This window comes from Larimichthys crocea, chromosome XV (assembly GCF_000972845.2).
Source record: "Larimichthys crocea isolate SSNF chromosome XV, L_crocea_2.0, whole genome shotgun sequence".
Classification (NCBI taxonomy): Eukaryota; Metazoa; Chordata; class Actinopteri; family Sciaenidae; genus Larimichthys; species Larimichthys crocea.
In genome coordinates this window covers 4,868,294-4,891,941 of record NC_040025.1, presented here as the reverse complement: position 1 = coordinate 4,891,941, position 23,648 = coordinate 4,868,294, and the positions used below count along the sequence as shown (strand labels likewise).

Genomic DNA, 23,648 nt, shown 5'->3' with positions numbered 1-23,648 from the left:
AGCGTTCAGCGTTCATTTTTGATTCATCTTGATTTGATTGTTGTTATTTTGCCCTTTACCACACGAAGCCAAGCGTTTCCCCCCGGACGACAAAAGACATCCAAATACTCTGGCTCTGTTCAGAACATTTCGAATACAGTTTTATCTCCATACACTTAAACATTCTCTATAATCACTTAAACATCTCTCCCCAATGCTCGAGACATAGAGAGAGCAGCTGCTCGCTACAAATGTTAACATGAGTACTGCCATCCGTAAGGGACTGACAGACATACTGGTGCTGCTTTTAAGAGATTGACAGACCTGCTATAGAACCTCACATGTTTAGTCAGGATTTAGCCAAGGGCCACTGCGATCACAGAGTCAGCGATACACCCAGAGGGACTAATTTGTAAGCAGCAGGCCCTCGTATGATATGTTAACATCACACCCAGCCCTCGCTGTTGCACTCCCTGCTGAGGGATCATGATGTAGGAGGTCTGCTGCATGGCTGAAGCTGAAATAGATACAGTCAAGTTATAGCAATCTGTGAGTGAAAGGGGTAATGTTTACATTCAGTTTCAGGTGCCACTTCGTTACAGCAGGACCTCATGGGGCAGAGCAGGGGGGATCTTTGAGGGATCAAGCATCATGTTGTTTTACTCAGTTTGTAAGTCTGACAACAGAAACAGAAACAGTGTCTGCTGACGACAAAGTGAACAAACTCTGGTCAGTGATCCTTTGACCCTTTTTCCATCTTAAATTAAAGGATCGTATTATACCTCAAATCATGTGTAATGTAGCATTTTCCAAAGTGCTTAGTTGTTTTTAGCTCTAGGAATGGTGCAGACTAAAATATCATCCACAAGTACAGACACTCATTGTCCCCTGACAATGAATCCTAATGACTTTGGTCCACTGACTTTTTCTCTCGCACCAAGCAATAATGTAATAAAGCCAATAACATAATAATGTGCCAATAATGTAATAATGTTTTTGAGCCAATAATAGTAAAACAAAATAACATTTCACAGATAAAGTAATAATACATAAATAGGACTGCATTCATTTGTTCAAATGTGATTAATGCCGATGAAAGTTTCTTTAGTCACCTCACGCTGGATTTTTTTTTAAATAGAGGTCACAGACAGATGAGCCAGCGGTTAGGAAAAACGCCCCAGTTGTGGTGATTTTCCATAACAAACACAGTGGTATTATTAATAGTGCTCCCATGTGTACGGTGCCATCCAGAAAGCCTGGATATCTTGTCAATGGCTGTGTGTGTGTGTGTGTGAGAGAGAGAGAGCAAGAGAGAGCGGACGCTACAGGCTGCATGATGTAATCCAAACTGGAAACACATGACATATTAATACACGGCTGCTCTTTTGTTTCAACATGTGCTCCTTACATCTCCCAGTACCTCCGACAGATGGCTTTACATGTCCAAAGCTCTCCGTTAGGCTAAAGACTGTTACCAAATAAATATCCAGAAGCCGGACAGGCAGATTGTAGTCATTGGAGACCATCTGCTGTGAACCAGAGGAGTACCAAAAAGAAGGAAAATAGTTTTGTATTTAATTATAGACAGCCTACTAACTATGGCATAGTTTACTGTCCTACTTGACCATTTTAAATGAATACTGTAAGCTAAATGGGCACCTTAAGGGGACTTTAGGCTTTACTCTGTAGGAAGAAATAAATAACAGAATTAAAAAAAAAATGTGTTCAGTGAATGTCTGATGGTGGTAACACTTGCGTGAAGTGCACGATACCTTACTGATGTGATCAGAAACATGACAGCCGTGTAGATAAGATGAAGGGGAAATGAACACGGCGTCTTTCAGAACAGCATGTAACATCTTTATTCAGCACGCAAAGCAGATGATGTGATGATAAGACCTTTGTAGATGCACTTTCCTGGAAATGATACTTACTGCTTATCTGTTTAGTCGACACTTCGCACTGATATATTTAACACTCCCACTGATATGCAGTGAAAACAAAGCTGCAAAAAAAACAACAACAACTATAAAATATATATTTTATTCGAGGTTTATGTGTAAAGTGAGATGTCCACATGAATTATTGGAAAGTTTGGTCGGTTTGTATGAAATACTGATCTGCTCTATGTGAAAAGTGTCCAGAGATAAACTCTCTATGATTTGTTATGATGTAAATATAACCGAACTTGCACAGAAGCAGAGCTATACACTGCTGTGGACAGGGTCAGCAGAAAATGTATTTTATCCACATATAAAAGGCTTATTTAAAATAGTTAGTATGTAGAAGTTAAATGTGGTAAATATGGACAGCTGTACACGTGTATTTGTTCTGATCACATTACTTATGATCAAAAACTAACGAGTTGACAACTTTGCAACATCAGCAGCCAAACATCGAGCAAGGTCAACAACACAAGACATAGCAGCCAGCTAATATTACTCACTAGTCCAACAGCAGCCAGCCCAGCTCGGCGTCTGTCTTTCAGACTTTTACTTCCTTTCTATTCTAAGGTTCCTCCGTTGCCCTCTGGTCTTGTGACCTCTTGAAGCAGAGCAGTATTAAGACATGGGCAGAAAAATAATATCCATAAAATTTGATTAGTGAGATATGCCTTAAAGTGTTATGGACATCTCTCGACCCGGAACTCAAAGTTACATGTGCAAGAACAGACAAGTGAGTATAGCATCAAAATAATTTCATATTATTTTATGGTAGAAAAGTTTCACAATGTTGCTTTATAATAAGCCCAACTGTGCTGCACACTGCATTATGCCATAGATCAGCTGTTTGGATCTGAGGTACAGAACACAAACATGCACCATGTTTGAAATCTTTTGAAATGTTAAGCTCGATTTCAGCCTGATCTTGCAACTCTCTAACGCAAACAGCAGTAAGTTGCAAATATTCCTAATATAATGTACACTTAAACTGATATCGATTGTGTGTGTGTGTGTGTGTGTGTGTGTGTGTGTGTGTGTGTATGGCTGAAATACATTTTTCTGCTAATCCTTTCCACAGTAGTGCATAGCGCTGGTACTGTGCCAGGATTCCTGTCTGCTTATCCAAACTGGGAACACGCTGAACGCCGTCTATTGGAAGCAATGCACTGACTATGCAGAAGTACCTCACACAACCCCAGTTTAAAATACCCCAACTATCCTGTGTGGTTGTAATTCCTTGTTACACAGAATAGGCATGTAAAACAGTATTTTAATCTTTTTAAACACTGGATGTGTTGTGTGTGTTAACACCGGCACAGATTGTTGCCAAACACAGGCTTTGCAGTTGGATTTAGCGTGGCTGTGTTGGTGTTTGTATGACAGCGATGGGTGTTCAGTCTGGTCCAGGGGTCAGCTGAAATGACCCTGATGACCCTGGTTAGTGCAATGACCTAAATATGCTGTAAAGCATGAGGGGGCTCAGGCTGTAGGCCAAGTTTGAATCTGCCCCCTTCGGAGGCCGTACAAAAGCAAGACATCCATCAGTGGAGAGCCAGCTGGAGCAGAGATTATTCAATGTAAAGGGGCTGAAGAAGGTCAGTGCAACGGGGGTTTAAAACTGAGTGAGACAGAGATCTAAGATAGGCCACGGATCTAACTTCAAAGGTAACATGATATCTGTCATGAGAGTGGATGAAAAGAGCAAAACTAAAAGGATGGATGCATGAATTTTTTTAATTTTCCATCTGCATGCTCTCAGCATGACAAATGTAATGAACAGTGATACAGTATCATGGGAACTGTGTAAGGGAGATGGTAAAAACTGTCAGCTGTGCACAATGCAGAACTTCATTTCATCATTTATACTGTATATAAACACAATAAATACAATATAATTGTAATCATAATATAAATATATATCTGAAATTGGTGGTAAACGGACGGGTTTTGCCATAAAACAAAACCAAAAAACCAACAACAGTATGAATGTTTTATTAATTATTATGCATGCATCCGGCAACTACATACATCAAAGGTCAAACGGTAAAATGTGCTGCAGCTGAGGGCAAACATCACCAGTAAACCCTGTGATTTATGAAAAGTTTTCACAAGGAGAACATGCAAATTCCAAAACAGACATCAAATTATGTATTAAAGTTAATAATGTATATGAAAATTATCTAAATAAACAATCCACCATTCAAATTCTAAACCACATTGATCAAATAAGGCAATGCAGAATTGTATGCTTTGTCACATTAAATTAACACGTTTTACTATTGAAATTACACTTTAAAGTCACACGATATGAAATGTGATGGGCTTACATTCTGCACAAAATTCCTCTGGTGAGAACTTTACAGAGCACAACGCAGAGCAGGAGCTGAAACTGAATTCCAGGTGCACAGACTTCAATATTGTACTTTTTACCATGATATAAAATCTAATTTATTATATTATATGTATGTATTATATTTATTATATAATTTATTATTATCAATTGAGATATCCAATCCATTGCAGGGACCCCTAAACAAGGCACAGAGCCACAGAGATTAGGTAATAAAGCAGGCCCTACCTTAAGGTCCAAGTTATAGTTAGCATCAATATAATCTATCCAGTAATATCATATATAATACGCATTTTGAACATCAATATGTAAGTTGTTTCATCATCCAATCATTTTTCTTATGATATGGATACGCAGTTTTGCGCATTTTTCCTCCTGCTGTCTTTTAAACTGACTCTAGGACAGAAAAATATTGTATCACCCCGCTGCATGATGTAAACACCATATGTGTCATCACATGCTTGGTACGTGGCTCCTATGATTTAATGTCTATATTGTATGTTTTACATGTTGTCAAAGCAAATAGAAGCTGTATAAAAGTGCAGTCTGTTACTAAGTTTTAGGCTGTTCCTGCACCTCGCCATACCCAGGATTATTCCCAGAGGCACTGGCTTTCTCTTTTTCTGCTGTCTGCTGCTGCCCGATCCCATGTCCCTTCTTAAGCCAGTTCTTGTCCACATATGCTCTCACTTCCCCCACTGTACACCTCTTCCCTGCATCCAGAGCCAGGAGCTTACCAAACATCTCCATGGCTTCTGGAGTGAACCTTTTCCACAAAGGAGGAATGTCTTCCTCAGTGTTATGCCTCTCCTCTATTCTGCACCAGTCTGCAAACTCCTGGTAAAAGTCGTCCGAGTCCATGCAGCACTCCCAGGGGAAGTAGCCTGTAAGGATGCAGAAGATAACCACCCCGAAGGCCCAGGTGTCCAGGCTTGGTTCCACACTAAGTGGAGGAGCTGTCACTTCTTTCTGGCCCTCCACTAAGGCCACGGTACAAAGCTCCGGAGCCATGTAGGGCAAGGTTCCTGTGATGAAGCGTATCAGAGTACCTCTTTTCTGGGCCAGGCCGAAGTCTGCCAGCTTGACTTGGCAGCAGTGATTGTCCAACAGGAGGATGTTTTCAGGTTTCACATCACGGTGGACCAGACCATGGCTGTGGATAAACTCCAAAGCACTGGCAATCTGGAGGGCACAACGTTTTACTGAAGATTCTGGGATACCCACCTACAATATTTAGACAAAAGGGATAGGGCTTTTTAGGGACCAGAATAAAAACTGATCACAAAGCAAAGAAAAAAAAGCTGAATCCAAATGTTCAACCTACAGAATTTCAGGCTGGGTTGTCTTGGACTTTAGCCATACGTCATATCAAGTTTGTGAGTTTGTAAAACCTTGAATTCTTGAAGATATCCCTGATATATAACAGCTGAAGTCTGTAGAAAGTTCAGCCCCAATTCAGACTGGATGAATTGTGGATTTGGACAGCCTTGTGTATTTGCGCATGTCCCTGGAGCACTAGTCTGTAATCTAAGTATGCAAAGGCAGGAAGGCAAATTTTTCCCCCACTGTATTATGAATGCCTTTGTTTTGTAACCACACTATTGCCATGGCTCTCGGAGATGTGAATGTCGATGTGTCTGCTAGTTGTCGGAAAAGTTTCTACAGACATTTATGAAAGAAACTTTTTTTCTTCTTTTGCAACCGTGACATTGATATTTTTAGTTTTGAAAGAAATCTCTCATGATTCATCGTCGGATCTAAATTTTCACTTGTCAAGTGAAATAGATTGATATCTAATGGAGAAATTTGCAGAAACAATTTATGGACTTCTCACTGGCTGGTTCAGAGAGCAGTCTGTGATAGCCAAGAAGGGAAAAATTGACCATTCATGATGCAACTATATGCCTTTATTCCACTTCTAGTGGCAGAATACATATGATCAATGAATAAAGTATGATTGATTATTATAATTTGCTAAAATTTGCTTCAACCTGAGGAGACTTTAAGAAAGCAAATTTTTCCAATCATAAATTTGTGCTTTTAGTAATTATATATTTTTACAGTGCAGTACACTTAATTTAACAATCTGATTTCTTCTTCAGCTGCCAGTACCAACATTTTCTCTTCAGTAATTGCCTCAAGCCCCCAAATTTCTGAATTTGCCTTTAGCACTACTAACTAAAATACCTTCTTTCTTTCTTTTTTTTATTTTTTATTTGTCTGATGCCTGAAAAAACTAATGACATTCCCATCAATACTTTGTGTTTAGTACTAAGCAGCAAATATTATCAAGCTAACACACTGTAAACAAAAAGCTAAAATAGTGCACATGGTTTGCAACATTATACCTCAGCATGCTAGTCTTGACATTGTAAGCATGTTAACATGCTGACATTAGCATTCATGTCGAAGCACTACCGTACCTAAATATACGACCTGACAGACCCACAAGCAGGGCTGTAGTTTTAGTGTCTTGGTCTTGTTTTGCCAGTGTTTGTCTCACCTTTGGCTGGATGACAGCAAACAGGTCCCTCCCAATGACAAGCTCCTGGGCGAAGCAGTAGTGCTCATTTGACTGGAAGGCAATGCCAAAGAGGCCCACGATGCAGGGGTGACAGGACAGGTGTAAGGAGATGCAGTACTCCCGCAGAAAGCCCTGCAGCTTAGTCGAGGCTTTGGGCATCACTTTCAAGGCCATGGGAGTCCCTGTAGATCATCCATACTTCATTTTGATCATTATTAGGACTGTTCATGCACATCTTTTGTGTCTTACTAAATATTTATGAGCACTACTGTACTGATATTAGGCATTTTCTTCAGCATACCAATTATCTAATGTACGGTAGCATAGAGTTTCTACAACCTTAAACTTCTCACAGGTCACCTCACCTCCACATCAAATCAAATCAAATCAAATCAAATTTTGTTTGTATAGCCCAAAGTCACAAAATACATTTGCCGCGGAGGGCTTCCTTATACACATACACTCCAATAGTTTTTAAATTCAAAGCCTCCAGCCTCATGCCATGCTCTGAATTCTGCTCCCTCCTTTGTCTTCACCAACCCAGTCATTGCTCCACTTTGGCTCAGCTCTCTTCCTCTCAGGATGGCTTACTGTTCAAGATTTTCATCCATTCAGATGAGTGCTGTATCTTCCATACAAGTAGTGCCTTTGTCACCTCTGCTCTGTTGACTGTGGTTTCTCTGTAAAGGTATTTCCTTCTGTCTCCTTGGCTTAAATTTATTGCTATGAATTATGTAAACATATTCGCATTGGCTTGAAAGTTGTGGAAAGTTATTTCTTTTTAGAAATTTTAATTTCCAACATTTTTTCTTTTTTCTTTTGGTATCTGGGCTGACAGTTACAAAAGAATAACATCATTTGTTCACTTTCTTCTGTCTCTTTAAAATGAATGGCTGAAAACACGTAATAATAGCAACCTTTTCTGGGGAAAAAGTGCTTCAGATCAGCAAATATAAGATTTTATGAGAATGATTATGTGACTGTAATTGGTGTTAGAAAACAAAGAAATCACTACAAGGTTAGTCTGTACTGAAAGAGACTAGAAATCAAAGAGCAGTCTTACCCCTGAAGCGATGTGTAACCAGTAGCACTTTGCCGTATTTCCCTCGGCCAATCTCCTTGATGATGTTGAAGTGCTCTTGGATCTCTAGGTTACCGAGGCTCTGTGCCGTCAGCTCCATGAGCTCGTCGATCAGGCTTCCGTCAGCGAGGCCCAGCTCAATCATCTTTACCCACACAGGGTAAAGCAAAAAGCAAAAGGGTATGAACATTATTCTATTGTTTCCCATATATACAAGCTCATCAATCAGAGCACACGCTAAGGCACAAATGAAGAGAAGTCGCAAAGCGCAGAGCATCCATATCAATTGTCCTCAGACCTTTTTTAAACATCTTTTTATATTGGTCTGTTAAGTGTTTTTCCAAAAAACTGCAATCGATCTTTCAGCATGCAGGAGACTCATATCTATAATTATTCGTTCAGTTTTTGGAGATACTTGTGGCCTTCAAGCATAATCCTAAATAAAACCTCTGGGTCAATGAAATGTCTTAATAATTTAGATAATTTATCTAATATCCTGTACAGCTCATATCGATCACTACTTTACAAACAATGTCAACTGTCAGATGCTTCTATTTATATTAAATCAAAAATATGCTGTCTTTCACTTTTGACATGACTAATATTGTAACTTTTCATGTGAACAAACACATTGAATGTTTGTCTGAAAATGTGCACTGTTGAGGCAAGCATTAAGATATGGCGTCTTCCTTGCTTATGATTCCAGCGCGGTCAGACAACACAAATCATACAAACTAGTTCTGTTCGAGCATGAATCAACCCTAAGCCACACTATGGTGTATTTATCGCCTTAAAAAGACAAAACAGAATGCCAGCTATATATATCCAAAATATTATTATTTTTCTTTCAATTCAAAATCTGTCTGCATTTGCCACAGCATGTAATAAACATGGTATAGTTATAATTTGTACAAATGCTTTGTACTGGATGGACCTGGTTCACCCGATATGTCATTTCTCAGTTATATATTATACATGCACAATGGTAATGTAAACTATACAGTGCATGTAAAAGATAAACCACTAATAAAAAGTCTATAATTTTTCATGTCAAAACATGTCATGTGTTCTGTATACTGTAAGTTTATGCTGATGACATGATATCTACATTAACACGTCAATTTCTGCTAATCCCTGTACAAACACAGGTCAGGCCATGAGGATGTTGAGCTCTGACCTCTGTATATGTTGTTGTCTCCTTGTCTAACACAACAAACAACTAGCTCCTCTAATTTATTTTATCGTTTAATTATCCTATTTATATGTATGTACACTTTACATTTTTCAATATATAAATATGTTTTCTTTTTCCTCATTTCTCTTTTAGTAGAGCCTTAATGAGTGCGTCACTACATTTCAATACACGCATTGCACACACACATATATACATGCATATATATATATTTACAGACAGTCAAATCTTAAATTCTTAACTTCTTAAACAACAACAAAGTCTATATAATATGTAGAAAGATAATCATCATTTTGTATTTTTACATTTTTTTCATTTTCTATTAACAGTAGCAGTAGTAGCAGTAAAACATTAAATATTAGCAATAGCAGATATGGACATTTATATAAATATAGATATAGATCACTTTGCCTTACCTTTTCCACTTGTTTTTTTAATACAGTCTCTGGAGTCTGAAAACAGGTAAAGCTAACACACACAAAAATGACTGACATACACACTCTCACACCACCATGCTTACAGCTGACAAAATAGAGCTAATAGATACACTGTAGAAGTTGAATATCTGTCCTGTCCTGTCCTCCTTCTTCACTGCTGCTGCTGCTGCTGCTGCATGGATCAGCATGCAGAGTGGACCTGAAAGCTTTTCACTGGCCAACACGCAGCTCCACTCTCAACTGCTGCAATGGGGCCAGAGCCCACTTTGACAGCTGATTACAAACTGCCTGTGGAAAGGGCACACGCACGCACGCACACACACACACGCACACACACACACACACTGGCCTACATACAGTATAACCAGCTACACACACGCATATGGACTGTACATATATAATTCATGTGAAGCACAGGCATAAACTTTCACATACAAATAAATACAACTCTCTCATTCGCATATTTATTTATATGGCAACACAGTGTGTGTTGATTCAGAGGTGCCAGAGGTGTGTCACAACTTTCTGACAGTGAACGCGCCGTTATATAAATATTAATCACTGCATTGCATAAAATTAGCATACCGGTCACACTTTTTACAGGTCATAAAGCTTTTTGAAGACTAGTGTGACTTTTACACTGGATTAAAAATATTGAAATGCTCAGACACAAAACCAAAACACTAATGGCTAGATTTAAACAGATATTTTATTTTTTATTTAATCACATAAAACATTCTATTTTATGAACCTTTCTCAGCAGCACAAGAACTTGGTACAAGTATTGTACTTGAAATTATTTTGACAGCTGTAGTGATTTTACATAAAAAAACAAAAGATGTTATGAATTGTTTAGATGAAACTACTCAAAAGTAAATCAAAAATATGAAAATATGACATAATCTTGACTAACTACAAGGAAGTGCTTATTTTTGACACCTTAAGTGCATGTTGCTGGTAGGACATTTAATTGAGCTGCCTGAGAGTTATTATATGATATCACAAGATGTGTCTGATGCTCTGATTAGATTACACATTGCACTCAGACATACTGGCAATAACACACATAGATGAACACACAATCTTTTTGCAAGGCCCCCACCACACTGTGCAAAGAATCGTTTGGTTTGCTGAGCGTGATCAGTAGTAGAGACAGCTGTAATTCTGACTTTACACTGGTACTATCCTGTCACTGTCACACTGGTGCCATCTCTCATTTGGTATGTATGATCATGTTATGACTTAATAATAACACAGTGTGAGTATTACTGGGCTGGACTTGCTATAGATGGTTGCCATGATGATAAAGACAAATGAGGAAAACACGTTAAGCTTTGAATTCATACTTCACCTTCTCCATCTCTTGTGTCTTCAACATTCAACAAACCTCTCTGAACAGGATGAGACATGTTGGAGAAGAGAATGAGTTTGGTCATCCTCAGATTTCTACAGATCCACAGATTTTTAGATCTAGCGCCTTCATTGGGTCAAAATGTCAATGAGTACATTGCTTTTGTATGACATGGTAAACATCAGTATTTTAGCGTTGTTACTGAGAGCATGTTAGCCTTAAGCTCTAACCACAGTTGTAGTATATTCTTACAGAGCTGTTAGCATAGTTGTATAATCTTGGATCCCACCAGGCACAGCTCTGTGATAGGCTGTTTTGGTCCATTCTCCATGTGGCTTCAACCAGGAGTGTTTCAGCTACGTACTTAAATTGTTTCCTTTTCTGTTTTTACGATCTGAAATCCACACAGGGTGTTTTATTTTGAAAAGTAACCGGATTGATGGATGACTTCCGGCCAGCTCGATCTGCTCTGTGCTGTCAAAGTGGAACAGCTGCGTATTCTCCGCGGACAGTGGCTTCTGAAACGCGCCATGGCGCTTCTGGTGAAATCACAAACATTGCCTAGAATGGCTGTGATCAGATCAGCCTTACCAGAACACTTCACAGTTGTGCCTGCTAGGATTGAGCCCTTAGTCCTGTTGGGATTTTTTGGTGTGGTACCTGGCGTACACCTGAATAGAATCATCTCATAGAGTTAGAACTTTCCACTTCATGAGGGATTAAACAAAGCCAGCACCAGCCCACTGGGAGTCTAACCAACATGGCCCTGAACTGGAAGCCATGAATGCACTCAAGCTGTGGCACTCATACAGACAAATCCCCACGGGTGTCGCCTACAACTCGGGCAGGCCTAACAGGGTGTTGTTGTCTGCACCTGTGCGCGAGTAAGTGTGAGTGTATGTTTGTTGGCCTGTGTTGCATTTACTGTGTACTCACTCAACACTGTGACCCCTTGTAGTTATTCTGGGGGCACCAGATATGTTGGTGTGTTGGCTTCTGCAGGGCTCGGGTGGGTTAATGAGGTGTCAGTCACTATAGTCCTGGGCTGCCGGCTTTCCAGAAGGCTATAAAGGTCATTTTGTTGTAAATAACTGGTATAAAGCTTAGATGATTTTGATGAAGTGGTTGGACGTTAGGATGGAATGAGGTTTGAAGTTTGAAGTTTTCAAATTAGTTCATTATAGACTACTTGAGACAAAGTTTAGATGCAGCTAGAGTGTAAACTGTAAGTTATCCTGTTGATTTCTGTTCTGCAGTTCTCTAACATCACAGCTACCATCAAGCTCAGTAAGTCTTCCTTCAGTGTTCAAAGTCATGTTATGGAGTGTGTTTTGAAGTTTATGATCATCATGTTACGCTGTCACCACAGACATGGGGCCATGTCATATTTGAGATCTTTTAAATCCCAGGGTGGTACAGAGTAGTCTTCGAGGCGCCAGATGGGGTCCATAACCCAACTTCCCATCCCATCACGATACCACTGCTGTCCTCATAGTCTCACTGGAATGGAATTACAGAGCTGCGTAGACAAACCAGCTCTGTGCAGGCGAACTTCTTGCTGTTCCTTTGCCAGACATTTTGAGATCAATTTTAAGAGGCTACACCATGCTGTGTAGTCTCAGCTGTCAGTTCAGGGATATCAGTGAGAAGAGTATGGTCATTTTCCGCAATTAATATTAGAGAGGCATTTATTTATTTATTTTTTTGACATGCAGTGAAAATTAAGCCACAGCTATCAATTCCAAAACAAGCAGGAGGGAATATTAATTCCAAATAATGATTGTTCCCAACTACATATGGTGGAAAGTTCATCAGGAGCAATGAGGCGAAAGGTTCCAGAAGATTATCTGTTTCCTGCTGACATAGCTGAGTAGACCCTGTGCCTAATTAAGTGCCTAATAAGTCGTTCATGGTGCCCACGGCTCTCAGAGGAAATAAGCGAAAATCTTTTGGGGTCTTACAGGAACACTCTGACATTTGGGAAACTATGCTTGTCAGACCAGAAGATGGCTATCAGTTTCAGCTCTGTGGATGCAGAGCAGAGATAGGTCTGAGACATGACGAGCTTCTCTAAGCTCAGAGCTATGAAGTGAGGGAGAACAGCTCAGCTTCATCAATAGTACACCGTTCAGCAACTCTAAAACTGTTTTATCAGATGAGGCAACTACAGCTTACTGTATGTATGTAGCTATACAATGTATACACAGGGGACAAGGGATATGATTTCCTTCACAAACATTGCTATACAAACAGTCACTGACCAGAAAACCTTAGCTGAGCAACAGTAAATAATAATAATGTTTGGCCACCAGATAAATGCTAGTCTTGTATTCACTGGAGTCTTTTATGCTCTGGTTTTGGTCTCCACTAGTATATGACAGAAATATCTGGCCTTTACTGGTTAAATGACAATTATTAACCACACTGCTGGCTGCTGACTTCGGCGTGGCTCCCAACCTAAGGATCATAACTCCCTTTCACTTTTTTTATTTTTTAAATTTCTATTAGAAGAAAATGTAATGAAATTGAAAAATATGAAAAATAAAATTCTCACAGAATAAGATAGTAAAGACTGAAACACAACTTTATTCATATTTACAGAGCTTTCACTCACTGCTAAACAGCCTGTTCCTGCATTAGTAAAGTATGCGGTTAAATCAACCAAGAGCCCATTAAACAATGAGAAGAAAACACCAACACGTCTGTTAAAAATAAAATCCTATTAAGTATGTATGATTGTAAAAAATTAAAATGCATAATACAGACAACTCATCTCTGATTAAATATTCAGAAGAAATAATTTGTTTGCAATTCTGCATTCTGGTCATCTCATTGTTATGCTTTGAACATAATATAAAATGGACATAAAATATCTCTCCTAGTCATCAACTTTTTCACCGCTCCAAAACAATGAGCTAAAAAGATGCTAAGCACTCCAAATAGATGAGGGGGACTGCACGGTCGGGTAGGACGTGGTCAGCGACCTCTTTCACATTGCATATAGTTCATCCCAGTTAAAATAAAAATAAAGTAGCTTTGATTCATGAATTATTTAACCTGTGAATGGTGCAGAATGGGCTTTTTCCTTAAAGAAAAATCTGTTAAAAAATTGTAAGTACGTACATAGAACTGTGGAATCCTGACAAACTGCACATCTGACACAGCTGTTCTGAACAATAACCAAACAGACAAGGAGGCAGGATAACACATGACGTTTAGTTCAAGGCTTGAACTCTATGTTTGAGAAATTTAGCCCTGTGTGAAATTACATCAACGTGTCATCATTTCCAGTGTCGCAGTGTTATCACAAACCATATCTAACAGCTGTTCTGAACACTCACTTTAATGTGAGGCCGAGATTTGACTCTTTCTACACGTACAGATTGCCTGTACATGATGTTTCAGTCATTTGGCTTGTTTACAGACGTTTTATATTTTATGTGGCTTAAGCTTGTGTGTGCGCAGGGTGTGCAAGAGTTTTTCCATACTAAAAGAGTGAAATATTTCATCCACCCAACAGTAAACTATAGGCATGTTCAAAGACGCAGTAGAAACACCTGCTGTGGAAGAAAAGATTTATTAATCACCAATAATGATTCGGGTGTAGGGTTCTTGGGCGTGAGAAACTGCATCTTTACAGTTCAAGTCTTGGTGACAGATGGTTCATCTTGTAGCATGGTAGTCTCATTCACACACACACACACACAAATGTGTACAAGGCATGCACAACATCCACGCACACACTGGTCTATAAACACAGCTTTAACATGCCTGACTACATTCTTCAGCTGCTGCTTTTTGAGGTTTCAATGTTCATGATTGACCAACCAAAATGATCACCCACATAACTATCATTTTATTGTTATTACGTACCACTAATCCCTCATTGTTGATTTAGTGCAACTATAACTTGTCCCATAAAGTATCCCATAAAAACTGTGAATACACAGATTGCTCTATTGTGCCGTTATTACACGGCTCCATACCAGAGGAAACAATATTTTGTGTCAAAAATATTGATTTAAAAATAATTTCATTGATTTAAAAATGATTTTATTGTATCTGCTATTATAGGCTACTATCAGTGTTATACCTTCATAATCACTTGAACAAGAAGTCAAAATGAGTAATTACCACAGTATAATGCTGAAAGTTCTCCTGTGTGTTCCAAACATTTGTTTCACGGTAATATTATATAATGATTTGACTTGTTCCCTACTTGGTGGTAGTTTATGTATCATAACCTTGAACCAGGGCTGCAAAATGCTAAACTATGTATTTATATTTAATATCATGCCTTGTAAGAGTTAAATATGGTGTGAATATGTGCGTGTGGGCCAGCATTACTCTGAGGTGTGCTATGAACTTCTGTTGCGCACTAGTGACTGGAGCTTGTCATAGCTCTGTAAAACATCGATACGATAAAACTACACCCACACTTTCCACTCAGAAAGTTGAAGCCAGCTGGTGTTTCAGTTAGTTGTTTTTTTCATGGATTTAGTTGTGGTGATGGCAAATGACCTGACTGCCAAAACTTTACTTTAGTCAAGAAGACCTTATAACCTCAGCAATGTACACCCACACAGTCGGACCAAATAAATTACAATAAATCATCAGTTGGAACTAAATATACCCACTGGTTTGAGGGTTACAGTGGCTTACAGTTTGATCTGAGTTTCGTAAACCTGGTATGTGTTGTGGAGGATGGACTCAATAAGAGTCCATCCTCCACAAGGTAGGGACCCCCACATCTAATTAATTTTTTAAAAACGTGTCACATTTTAGGCCTGGCCTAAAATGGTAAGAAGACTTGAAACCAGCGATTGAGACTCATGAGGTCACTGTTTGCTGAGGTAACAACGTGTGAAGTAGGGTCATTTTGTAATCATGTTGATTGACCAGTACAGTCGCCACCTAGTGATCATCAGAAAGATTGCAGGTTTAAGGCACCCAAAAAACGCAAATTGGCTTCTCTTTTCAGAACTGGGAGGTCTGTCCACTAAATGTACTGTCAATGATCAGAACCCAGAACTTAACCAAAGCTAAACTAAAGCATTACCACTTCAGAAATAAATACTAATATTGCTTGCCTTGTAAAGACGTAGACAACTTATGAGCTTCAACAGCCTTTTTTAAAACTGTGAGTGTTAAAATTCAGCATGAGTAGAAGCGCCATTAGTGTGGATAAATACACAAACACACACACACACACACACACACAAGCACAACAAAGAGTAGGCCTATACCTCCAGAAACCCGAGAAAATGTTTTGAATACATAAGGTGACATGCACTGACTTAATGGCTTTAATTTCTGTAATTAAAGAGACTGTAATTTCATCGCATGCATGAAAATTTAAGTCATAATAAACAGTAATCAGAGATCACTAAGGACTGTACGTGTAATGTACTACAGAATACCTCTGATGACATGTGTATGTACAGCGCTCAGATGGTCAAACAAGAGGAGGGAGTCAGTGGGTCTTAATATAGAAAGGTTAGTAAGTGGATGAAGGAATGGGGTTTACAGCCTGCTAGTGTTGATAGACTGGGTGAAGACAGGCTGCTAAGATATGGTTTCAGATTGACATGCCACTTCATGGTTAGAGCTTTCTGCCTAATAGAGTTTTACCCCCGAACTCAGTTTTCAGTTAATTAGTTAATTTTAACAACAACTGTACAGAATCTGCTCTTGTATCATTTGGGGACAGATAGAGCAGAAATTGTTAGTCAATTATTCAATTATGTGACTGACAAAACTTAAGTTGATTATATTTTTAACAAGCAAATAATTGAATTAGTAACCTATTAAGGAAGTACCACACAAACATGATAATCTGTCGCTTTGTTTCTCTGTCTCATGTCATTGAAACTAAGCTATTATTAAGCTATTATTTTTAACTAAATACTGATAAATAATAAATAATTGTCAGCCCTAGCACTAAATTAAATACTGCGTCTCTCGTTGCTGCAACCCTTTAAATAAACGGCTCTGCCTGATCTGTGCCAGAGTGTCCGCGGGACCTTTGGGACCTGTCTTCTCTCTGATGATGTATAGAGTCACTAAGTCTGTTGGTCATGAACTCAAATATTGTGCATAGCCATGGACACGGCTGAAATGAGGAAATAGCATGGCGTCTAAATTGTCCAGTCATTTCTAAATATAGGCTAGGAATAGACAAGACAGTATTAACAACTGCAGATAAATACATGTTCCCGTAATAATTCTGCAAAAAGTGAAAGGCTGTACTAGACACCGCGTGCAGATAATTCGGGGAAGGTAATTTTGATCCTCATTGTAATCTAAACTCTACAAAATCCAAAATGCAAAGTGTTGTTGACTTGAACCGATTCTGGCAAGTGTTTACTGGATATGATATGATTCTTGGCTGGCAGAAAAGCAACTTAAGTTTATATTGATTTATAGAGGCACTGTATTTATTTTGAGCCATGCTGGCAACATAGCTCTGCTCTCATGGTCTATTGGTTTATCAGTTGGATCAATCCACCACTTTGGTGGATTGATCCAAAATTCTTTCATAAAATATCTCAAAGGCCTGTTGGTGGACTGACATGCAATTTATTACGGGCATTCATGGTCCCCAGATGATTAACCCTAAGTACTTTGGTAATTTAGACCTATTTCTTTGGTGATCCTGTCACTTTTTGTAGAGGCTGTCACATTGACATTTGTTCTTTTTAATGAAATGTCATGATGATTTGGAGGATTGTCCAAACATCTCCTTTGGATAAATTGTAATCACTCTGGTGATCCCCTGACATTTGGTCTAGACTTTTCGTCGTATTAACACATTCTCACTTGCAACTCGTCAAAAACTGCAGCTTGGTGAGTGGCCCTACACTACAAACTATGGCACTGTAGGTACCCATTGAACTTCGGGTTTTCACGTGCAGGGCATGGTCAAGTTAGCAAGAAATAATGCGTGGTTTGAGTAAAAATAAATATGTACGGTTAGTAAAGTTGCATATGTAATGTAACTTAAAAAAAAGTCAGCCATTGACTTTTGGATTCATACAGGACACAAACAGCTGTGAAAGAGCTGTATGGCGGTCCAACCATCCACCCCAACCTCCTCTATAGGCATTCTGTCTCAATCTTTATACTACGTCATCTGACTTCAATGGCACAATCAAAACATACCACTAGATGGGCATACTTACAGCGGTACTTACAGGATCATAGTTTGCAGCATAGGGCCACAGACCAAGCTTTCATAGTGAGATTGTCCTTATTTTATGACTGAATATAACACATATTTCATGCTCTCGCTGTACTTACATTGCTTTACTCACTGTAAAAGAGAGCGGGATTAGGGTGAGTAGAAGGTTTGCAGTTGACATGGCTTTGTTACTGAAGGATTTTGTCAACTTGTGGTATTTCCTTGGATTAGTTTCTATAGGATTCAGAAACTTGTGTGAGAACACACACAGTTCTTGCAGTCCCAATGTGGTACCTCCATAGTCACCGTAGCCCTGATATCGAGTTAAAGTTTTGAGGAAGCGCATGTGTAACCTGTGATGTACAGCATGACCTGCCACCTACCCATCACCATAGCAAAGAAGTATTCATCCACCTGATGAACCAGATGAAATGTCTCCTGCTCTGTGATGTGGTATGTCTCTGAAACCCGACTGTGACAAATGACAAATTGAGTTGTGATAGCAGCACAGGTGGCTGGAGGGAGAACAGATATGACTTGTAGGCTAAGTCCTGTTGGGTTTACAGAAGTAATGTTCAGGATGCATGTTTTATGATGCCTCATGTTCCTGCCAAGGCAAATATCAAACAATGGAATGAGCAGCAATGACCAAGGGAGTCACACCAGACTCACATTACAACACGAACTCTCTCTTTCGTCTTGTCTCCCTCCCCCCTCCGACTTTTTTTCCATCTGTCAAATCCAAAACAGCACCCACACCACGCTGTCCTCTCAGTCCTACAGCAGGCCCTGTGGCTGGTGTTAATTGAGATAATTGTGTGGAATGAGGCTGAGACACTGCTATGCCTGTCCAGTTATTCCTATCAGGGGGTAATAGGGTGGCACACAGATTCCACAGAGATTTTACAGGGAGCAGGGTGCTGGAACAACAAGTGGCTGTAATCCCCAAAGGACTTCCAAGTTGCTGGATACGGTGTGTTGTGTTTTGTCAACAGCCACTGTTATAGTAGACTTCTGTCTTGTCTGGTGTGATGAATCTCTAAGAATAGCTTGATGGTACTGTAGCTAATATTCAAGTTGGCTGATAGGAGTGTGGCAATACTCTGAGGGAGGTGTCAATACAAGGTCTCAGTGTCCCATGAAAAACATTCTGATATTGTAATCTCAACTCAAGGTCCACTCACTGGATATTTTAACCATTTAAACATCAGTAGATGGAGTTTGCTTAGTTCTCACAAAACTGTGTCTTTTCTGACTTTTCGAACGACCCATTGTCTGTCAGTTGACATTTTACTGAAAACATAGTAGCAAATTGCTAGCAGAAGTGCTAGCTCAGCTAACCACCATTTTTGCTGGTGCTAGCAGTCTACCGGTCTACGCTTGGTGTGGCCCGAGAGCGCAATGTGAGATAAAAACTCTTGTGGGCTTGTGGATTTAGATGAGTTTATTGCAATACATACAAAAATGTGGATGAGATTGATACGGGCTGTTTTAGGTTTGAACATCTACAGTTCCATGAAAACTGAAGAATATTAATAATAACTGAAGAATTCATATAATCAAAAACCTCCAGAGCAGGCTAAGAAGTGGACCTTGAGTGGAGATTGTTCTGTCAGTCATGATTGATAAGAGCAGGCAACTATAGAAAGTATAAACTTTAAATCAAGAAATGTGATTACTTTCTTGTGCCCGACACTCTGCATCCAGAGAAAATACATTGTGAGTTGAGATTGTTTCATCATTCTCAAAATGATTCAGGATTAAATTAGGTGAGTGACATCTGCAAGAATATTTTTCAACCCCAAAATAAAAAGCTCAGTGCATATGTTTGTGTTGATTTGTTCTGTACACGTGACATCTATTGCACATCTGTCCGTCCTGGGAGAGGGATCCCTCCTCTGTGGCTCTTCCTGAGGTTTCTTCCACCTTTTTTCCCTGTTAAAGGTTTTTTGTGGGCAAGTTTTTCCTCACTTGAACCGAGGGTCTAAGGACAGAGGGTGTCACTCCCTGTACAGATTATAAAGCCCTCTGAAGCAAATGTACTTTTTGACTTTGGGCTGTACAAATAAAATCTGATTTGATTTGAATAAATGACACCCCCCCCCCTCAACACTCAGTTTAATGCTCCACTACCGTGGTCAAAGCTCTGTAACTACATTTATTCACATCCTCAAAGAGGTGTTAGTAGATTCATTGAATATTTATAGTGAGGAGCATCATGGTTTATGAGCTCTAGTAATGACGTGCAAAGAGCACTGACCTATGCCATGATGACACATTGTCAGCTCTGGAATTTACTTTTGTGTTTCATCCACATGAGAGATTCCTCCATTTATCTTCTTTTTGTTGAAAGCTGTTGGATGACATTGAAGATATCTGGAGTTATGCAACACACACACAAACACATGACTGCATGATCCTATAACACAAGAAAAGCCAAGCCACCGTCAGTAAAATATGTTGTTGTGATTAATGTGGGAGCTATAGAAACAAGATAAAATGCTGCCATCTAGTGACACCAAATGAGAACACGTGTCAATTCAAATGCCTGCAGGCCTGTTTGGATATTTCTATGAAAAGGAATGGCCTTTTTTAAGATGTGCAGCACCATCATAGATTCACACCTCTCTAAACACATTCTACAGAATCCTCCTCAAGCAGTCAGCTGTGCTATTCTGGCTCTGTCTAACGTGCTGAACACTGAGAGAAGAAACTAGATAGCTAACTCGACACTTCAGTCAGGATTCTTTGCGCTCTGCACACATTAACATCTCACCTTATGAAACAGGGTTTGCCTGAATGTAACCTGAGCACTGACGTCACCCTGGAGGGCTTTTTTTTTTTAGTTCACATTGCAACAACTAGACTCTGTAAACACAAAACATGGTCGCAGTTCACAGTCATTTCAAGCCTAGATAGCTCATATACTAATATCTAATGAGTAATATAAAAAGATATAAGAAAGATATTTCCATAATGTGCAGGGCTGTTCTGTATAAGATGATTATTTCAGTTGGTGATCCGTCTGAAATATTTAATTTGTATCACATGACTAGCAGACAACTCTGTGTAGCATTATTCTTCTCAATAGTTGTAATATAATAATAGTGAATTCAAATTCTTGTTGTCAGTGTTTTGATACAGAAGAAGATGAATAAGCTGATTAAATTATGATTAAACTAATTTGTGGTCGTGTCAGAATATCACAATGTAGGTTTTTTAGCCACCCAGTTGATGTAAATGTTTATTAGAATACTTGCTCTATTTGTACTATACTTTTATTAATATGAGTTAGCTTGCTGTCAATATTTGCATGTAGCTGTTTGAATTTTCCCTCTTGATGTCCTTTAAAACCTTGCTTTTGTAGTTTTCTGTTACAAAACATACATTAAAATGACATTTGTGATATCATAACAACACAATATTGCTAAGATTACACATTGTCTACTTTGAATGATGCACAATGCAAAGACACGATACCACAGGCAATGTACCACAAGGTTGAGCCTTGTATTCTGATGTTGTGTTGTGTCTGATGACGGACAAACATAAACTTTCAGAGAAAAGAAAGCAGTAAATGCAACAATAAGAGAAATGCATGCAATAAACAGAAAAGAATCATGACATATATTAATATTAATATATCATTATTTATCTCTACTGGCATTGGCAATGATTGCAACCTTCACCTCAAATGACCACTGACAAGGGGGGCCAGGGTCAAAGCCCCAGCATCCTGGCGGTGCACACTGTGTGCACCATGTTTTTCAAAGGAGGAGTCCACCATCAGTCATCAGTCCTGCTCTTTTTCCACCAGTCAGCTGCTTGGCACTGATGCTGCTGACGGGGCTTCGCTCACCAGCAGCCACCCGTGAAAGATGCTCTGTTTGCTGGGCCAGGACTCACGCTTGGCTGGGAGACAGCAGGAGGAGGGGTCCCAGGGTCCCAGGACCCTGACTGCAAACTAAATTGCTGTTCTGGGATTGTGGTTAAAGTGTGTGTGTGTGTGTGTGTGTGTGTGTGCGCGCGTGCGTGCGTGTGTGCGTGTGTGTGTGTGTGTGTGTCTTCATGTATGGTGTGTTGGCTGGTGTCGATCTCTAACAAACAAGAGGAGATAGTCAGCAAAGCAGAGAAATTGAAGTGACAGGACCTGCTGCCCTGCCCCCATATAGAGTGTCACACACACACTTTTACATCTTTTACAGCTCCACTGAACATTTGGCTCTCTTAGTGTCAACTCTTAGTCTCTCTATATAGGTCACTCTTTATTTACCCTACAAAATAAAATTTCCTGTGTCAGGTGATATGAAAAAACAATATGCAGTGTAAGGGTTCTTGTAAGACAGGAGTGAAATCAGACTGCTGCACATTGGTGAAGAAGATCAATATATATATATAATCTAATATATAATTATATATATGTATATATTTATTTGTAACTGTTTGTAATGTAAAGCTTCAGTGGAGTCTTGGTGCCTCTCTGTGCTTTGTTTACAAAGAGAGACGAGTGACATGGCAATTTTGGCAATTTTTTTCTCAACTACATCCATAAATTAAGGCGGTTTATGGTTAGTAGTACTAATACATGTGTGTGTGTGTTTACAGACTAGTTAGAGATGAGTCAGGTCTGTGAGATCCTGAGGGCAGCATCACAGTGTGAGCTTTGTTAACGGGCACGCGGGGAGGTAAAGCCCTGACCTGTTGTGTGCATTTATTTGCAGGCCTATTGAATGCCATAAAAAAGAAAAACAGGAAGAGGAGTTGTTTTGAAAGTGAAATGACTTCCACGGAAAGAGGAACTGTGTGGAGTTACAGGAAAGGGGCCGCCCCCTTCCCACACAGGCCTTCCTTCTTTTTCATATTGGTGTTATTAATCTCTCCTGCTTTCTCTTCTTGTTCACTTTTCATATAATTTCAGACGGTCATGTTTTTGAAGAAAGGTCACACCATTGTTCTTACTCAGTACTGCTTTTTTTTTTTGTCAACACACTGACTGATGGTGTGAAAAGCATGCAGGGTCAAATGGCACATGCAACATGTTACCGTGCTTATATACTGTATCTTATGTACAACAATCAACATTTTTTTGCTAATATCACCTGAGTGCTGCATTTCTGTAAAAACATGAGATGATCATCGAATGCAGTGCAATCCATGAAGTCCAATTACAGCTCGAAAACATGCGCAGCCATATTTAAATACAGGATAACAGCATGCTTTGTGTGCATGGCAAAAAAAGTTTGCTCATCTGTTGCTATTTTGTATTGATTGATTTATTCAAAATTTGCATGTGTGTATTTTTGTGCAGTATATGCATAACCACATTTATTTACTGTCTGACCTGTGCAGCTTTGGTTCGTGAGAAGAGCTGGTCTAATAAACTGTGGTTTTAGCCTTTGTGATAATAAATGTGCAGATATTTTTCATATGCCACAGATATAACACGTATCTTATTGCCCAATGCTTTACATATTTTCCTATGCCTCCAGCGTAATAAATATATCAAAATGATGACATGAGAAGACAAAGTCTCACTAAAGTATCACATTTAAAGGACATGCAACAGTGGCTTATTTAGCCCAGCAGAGGGAGCTCTGATATAAGTAAAGGT

At 39.2% G+C, this 23,648-nt stretch overlaps 1 protein-coding gene across 2 annotated transcripts; it reads right to left on the bottom strand.

Annotated features, from left to right (window-relative positions):
- Positions 1-4,414: 4,414 nt before the first annotated feature.
- si:dkey-8e10.3 (serine/threonine-protein kinase SBK1) lies at positions 4,415-9,734 on the bottom strand. 2 transcript variants are annotated; one of them, XM_010744876.3, is made up of 4 exons: positions 9,486-9,734; positions 7,860-8,022; positions 6,776-6,978; positions 4,415-5,496 (listed from the first exon to the last, which is right to left on the bottom strand). In XM_010744876.3, the coding sequence occupies exons 1-4, from the start codon at positions 9,561-9,563 to the stop codon at positions 4,825-4,827; spliced, it is 1,116 nt and encodes a 371-aa protein (XP_010743178.2). In that variant the 5' UTR covers positions 9,564-9,734; the 3' UTR covers positions 4,415-4,824. The 2 variants fall into 2 exon arrangements, with proteins under 2 accessions (XP_010743178.2, XP_027144130.1); XM_027288329.1 differs by having other exon boundaries at positions 4,415-5,454.
- Positions 9,735-23,648: the final 13,914 nt, after the last annotated feature.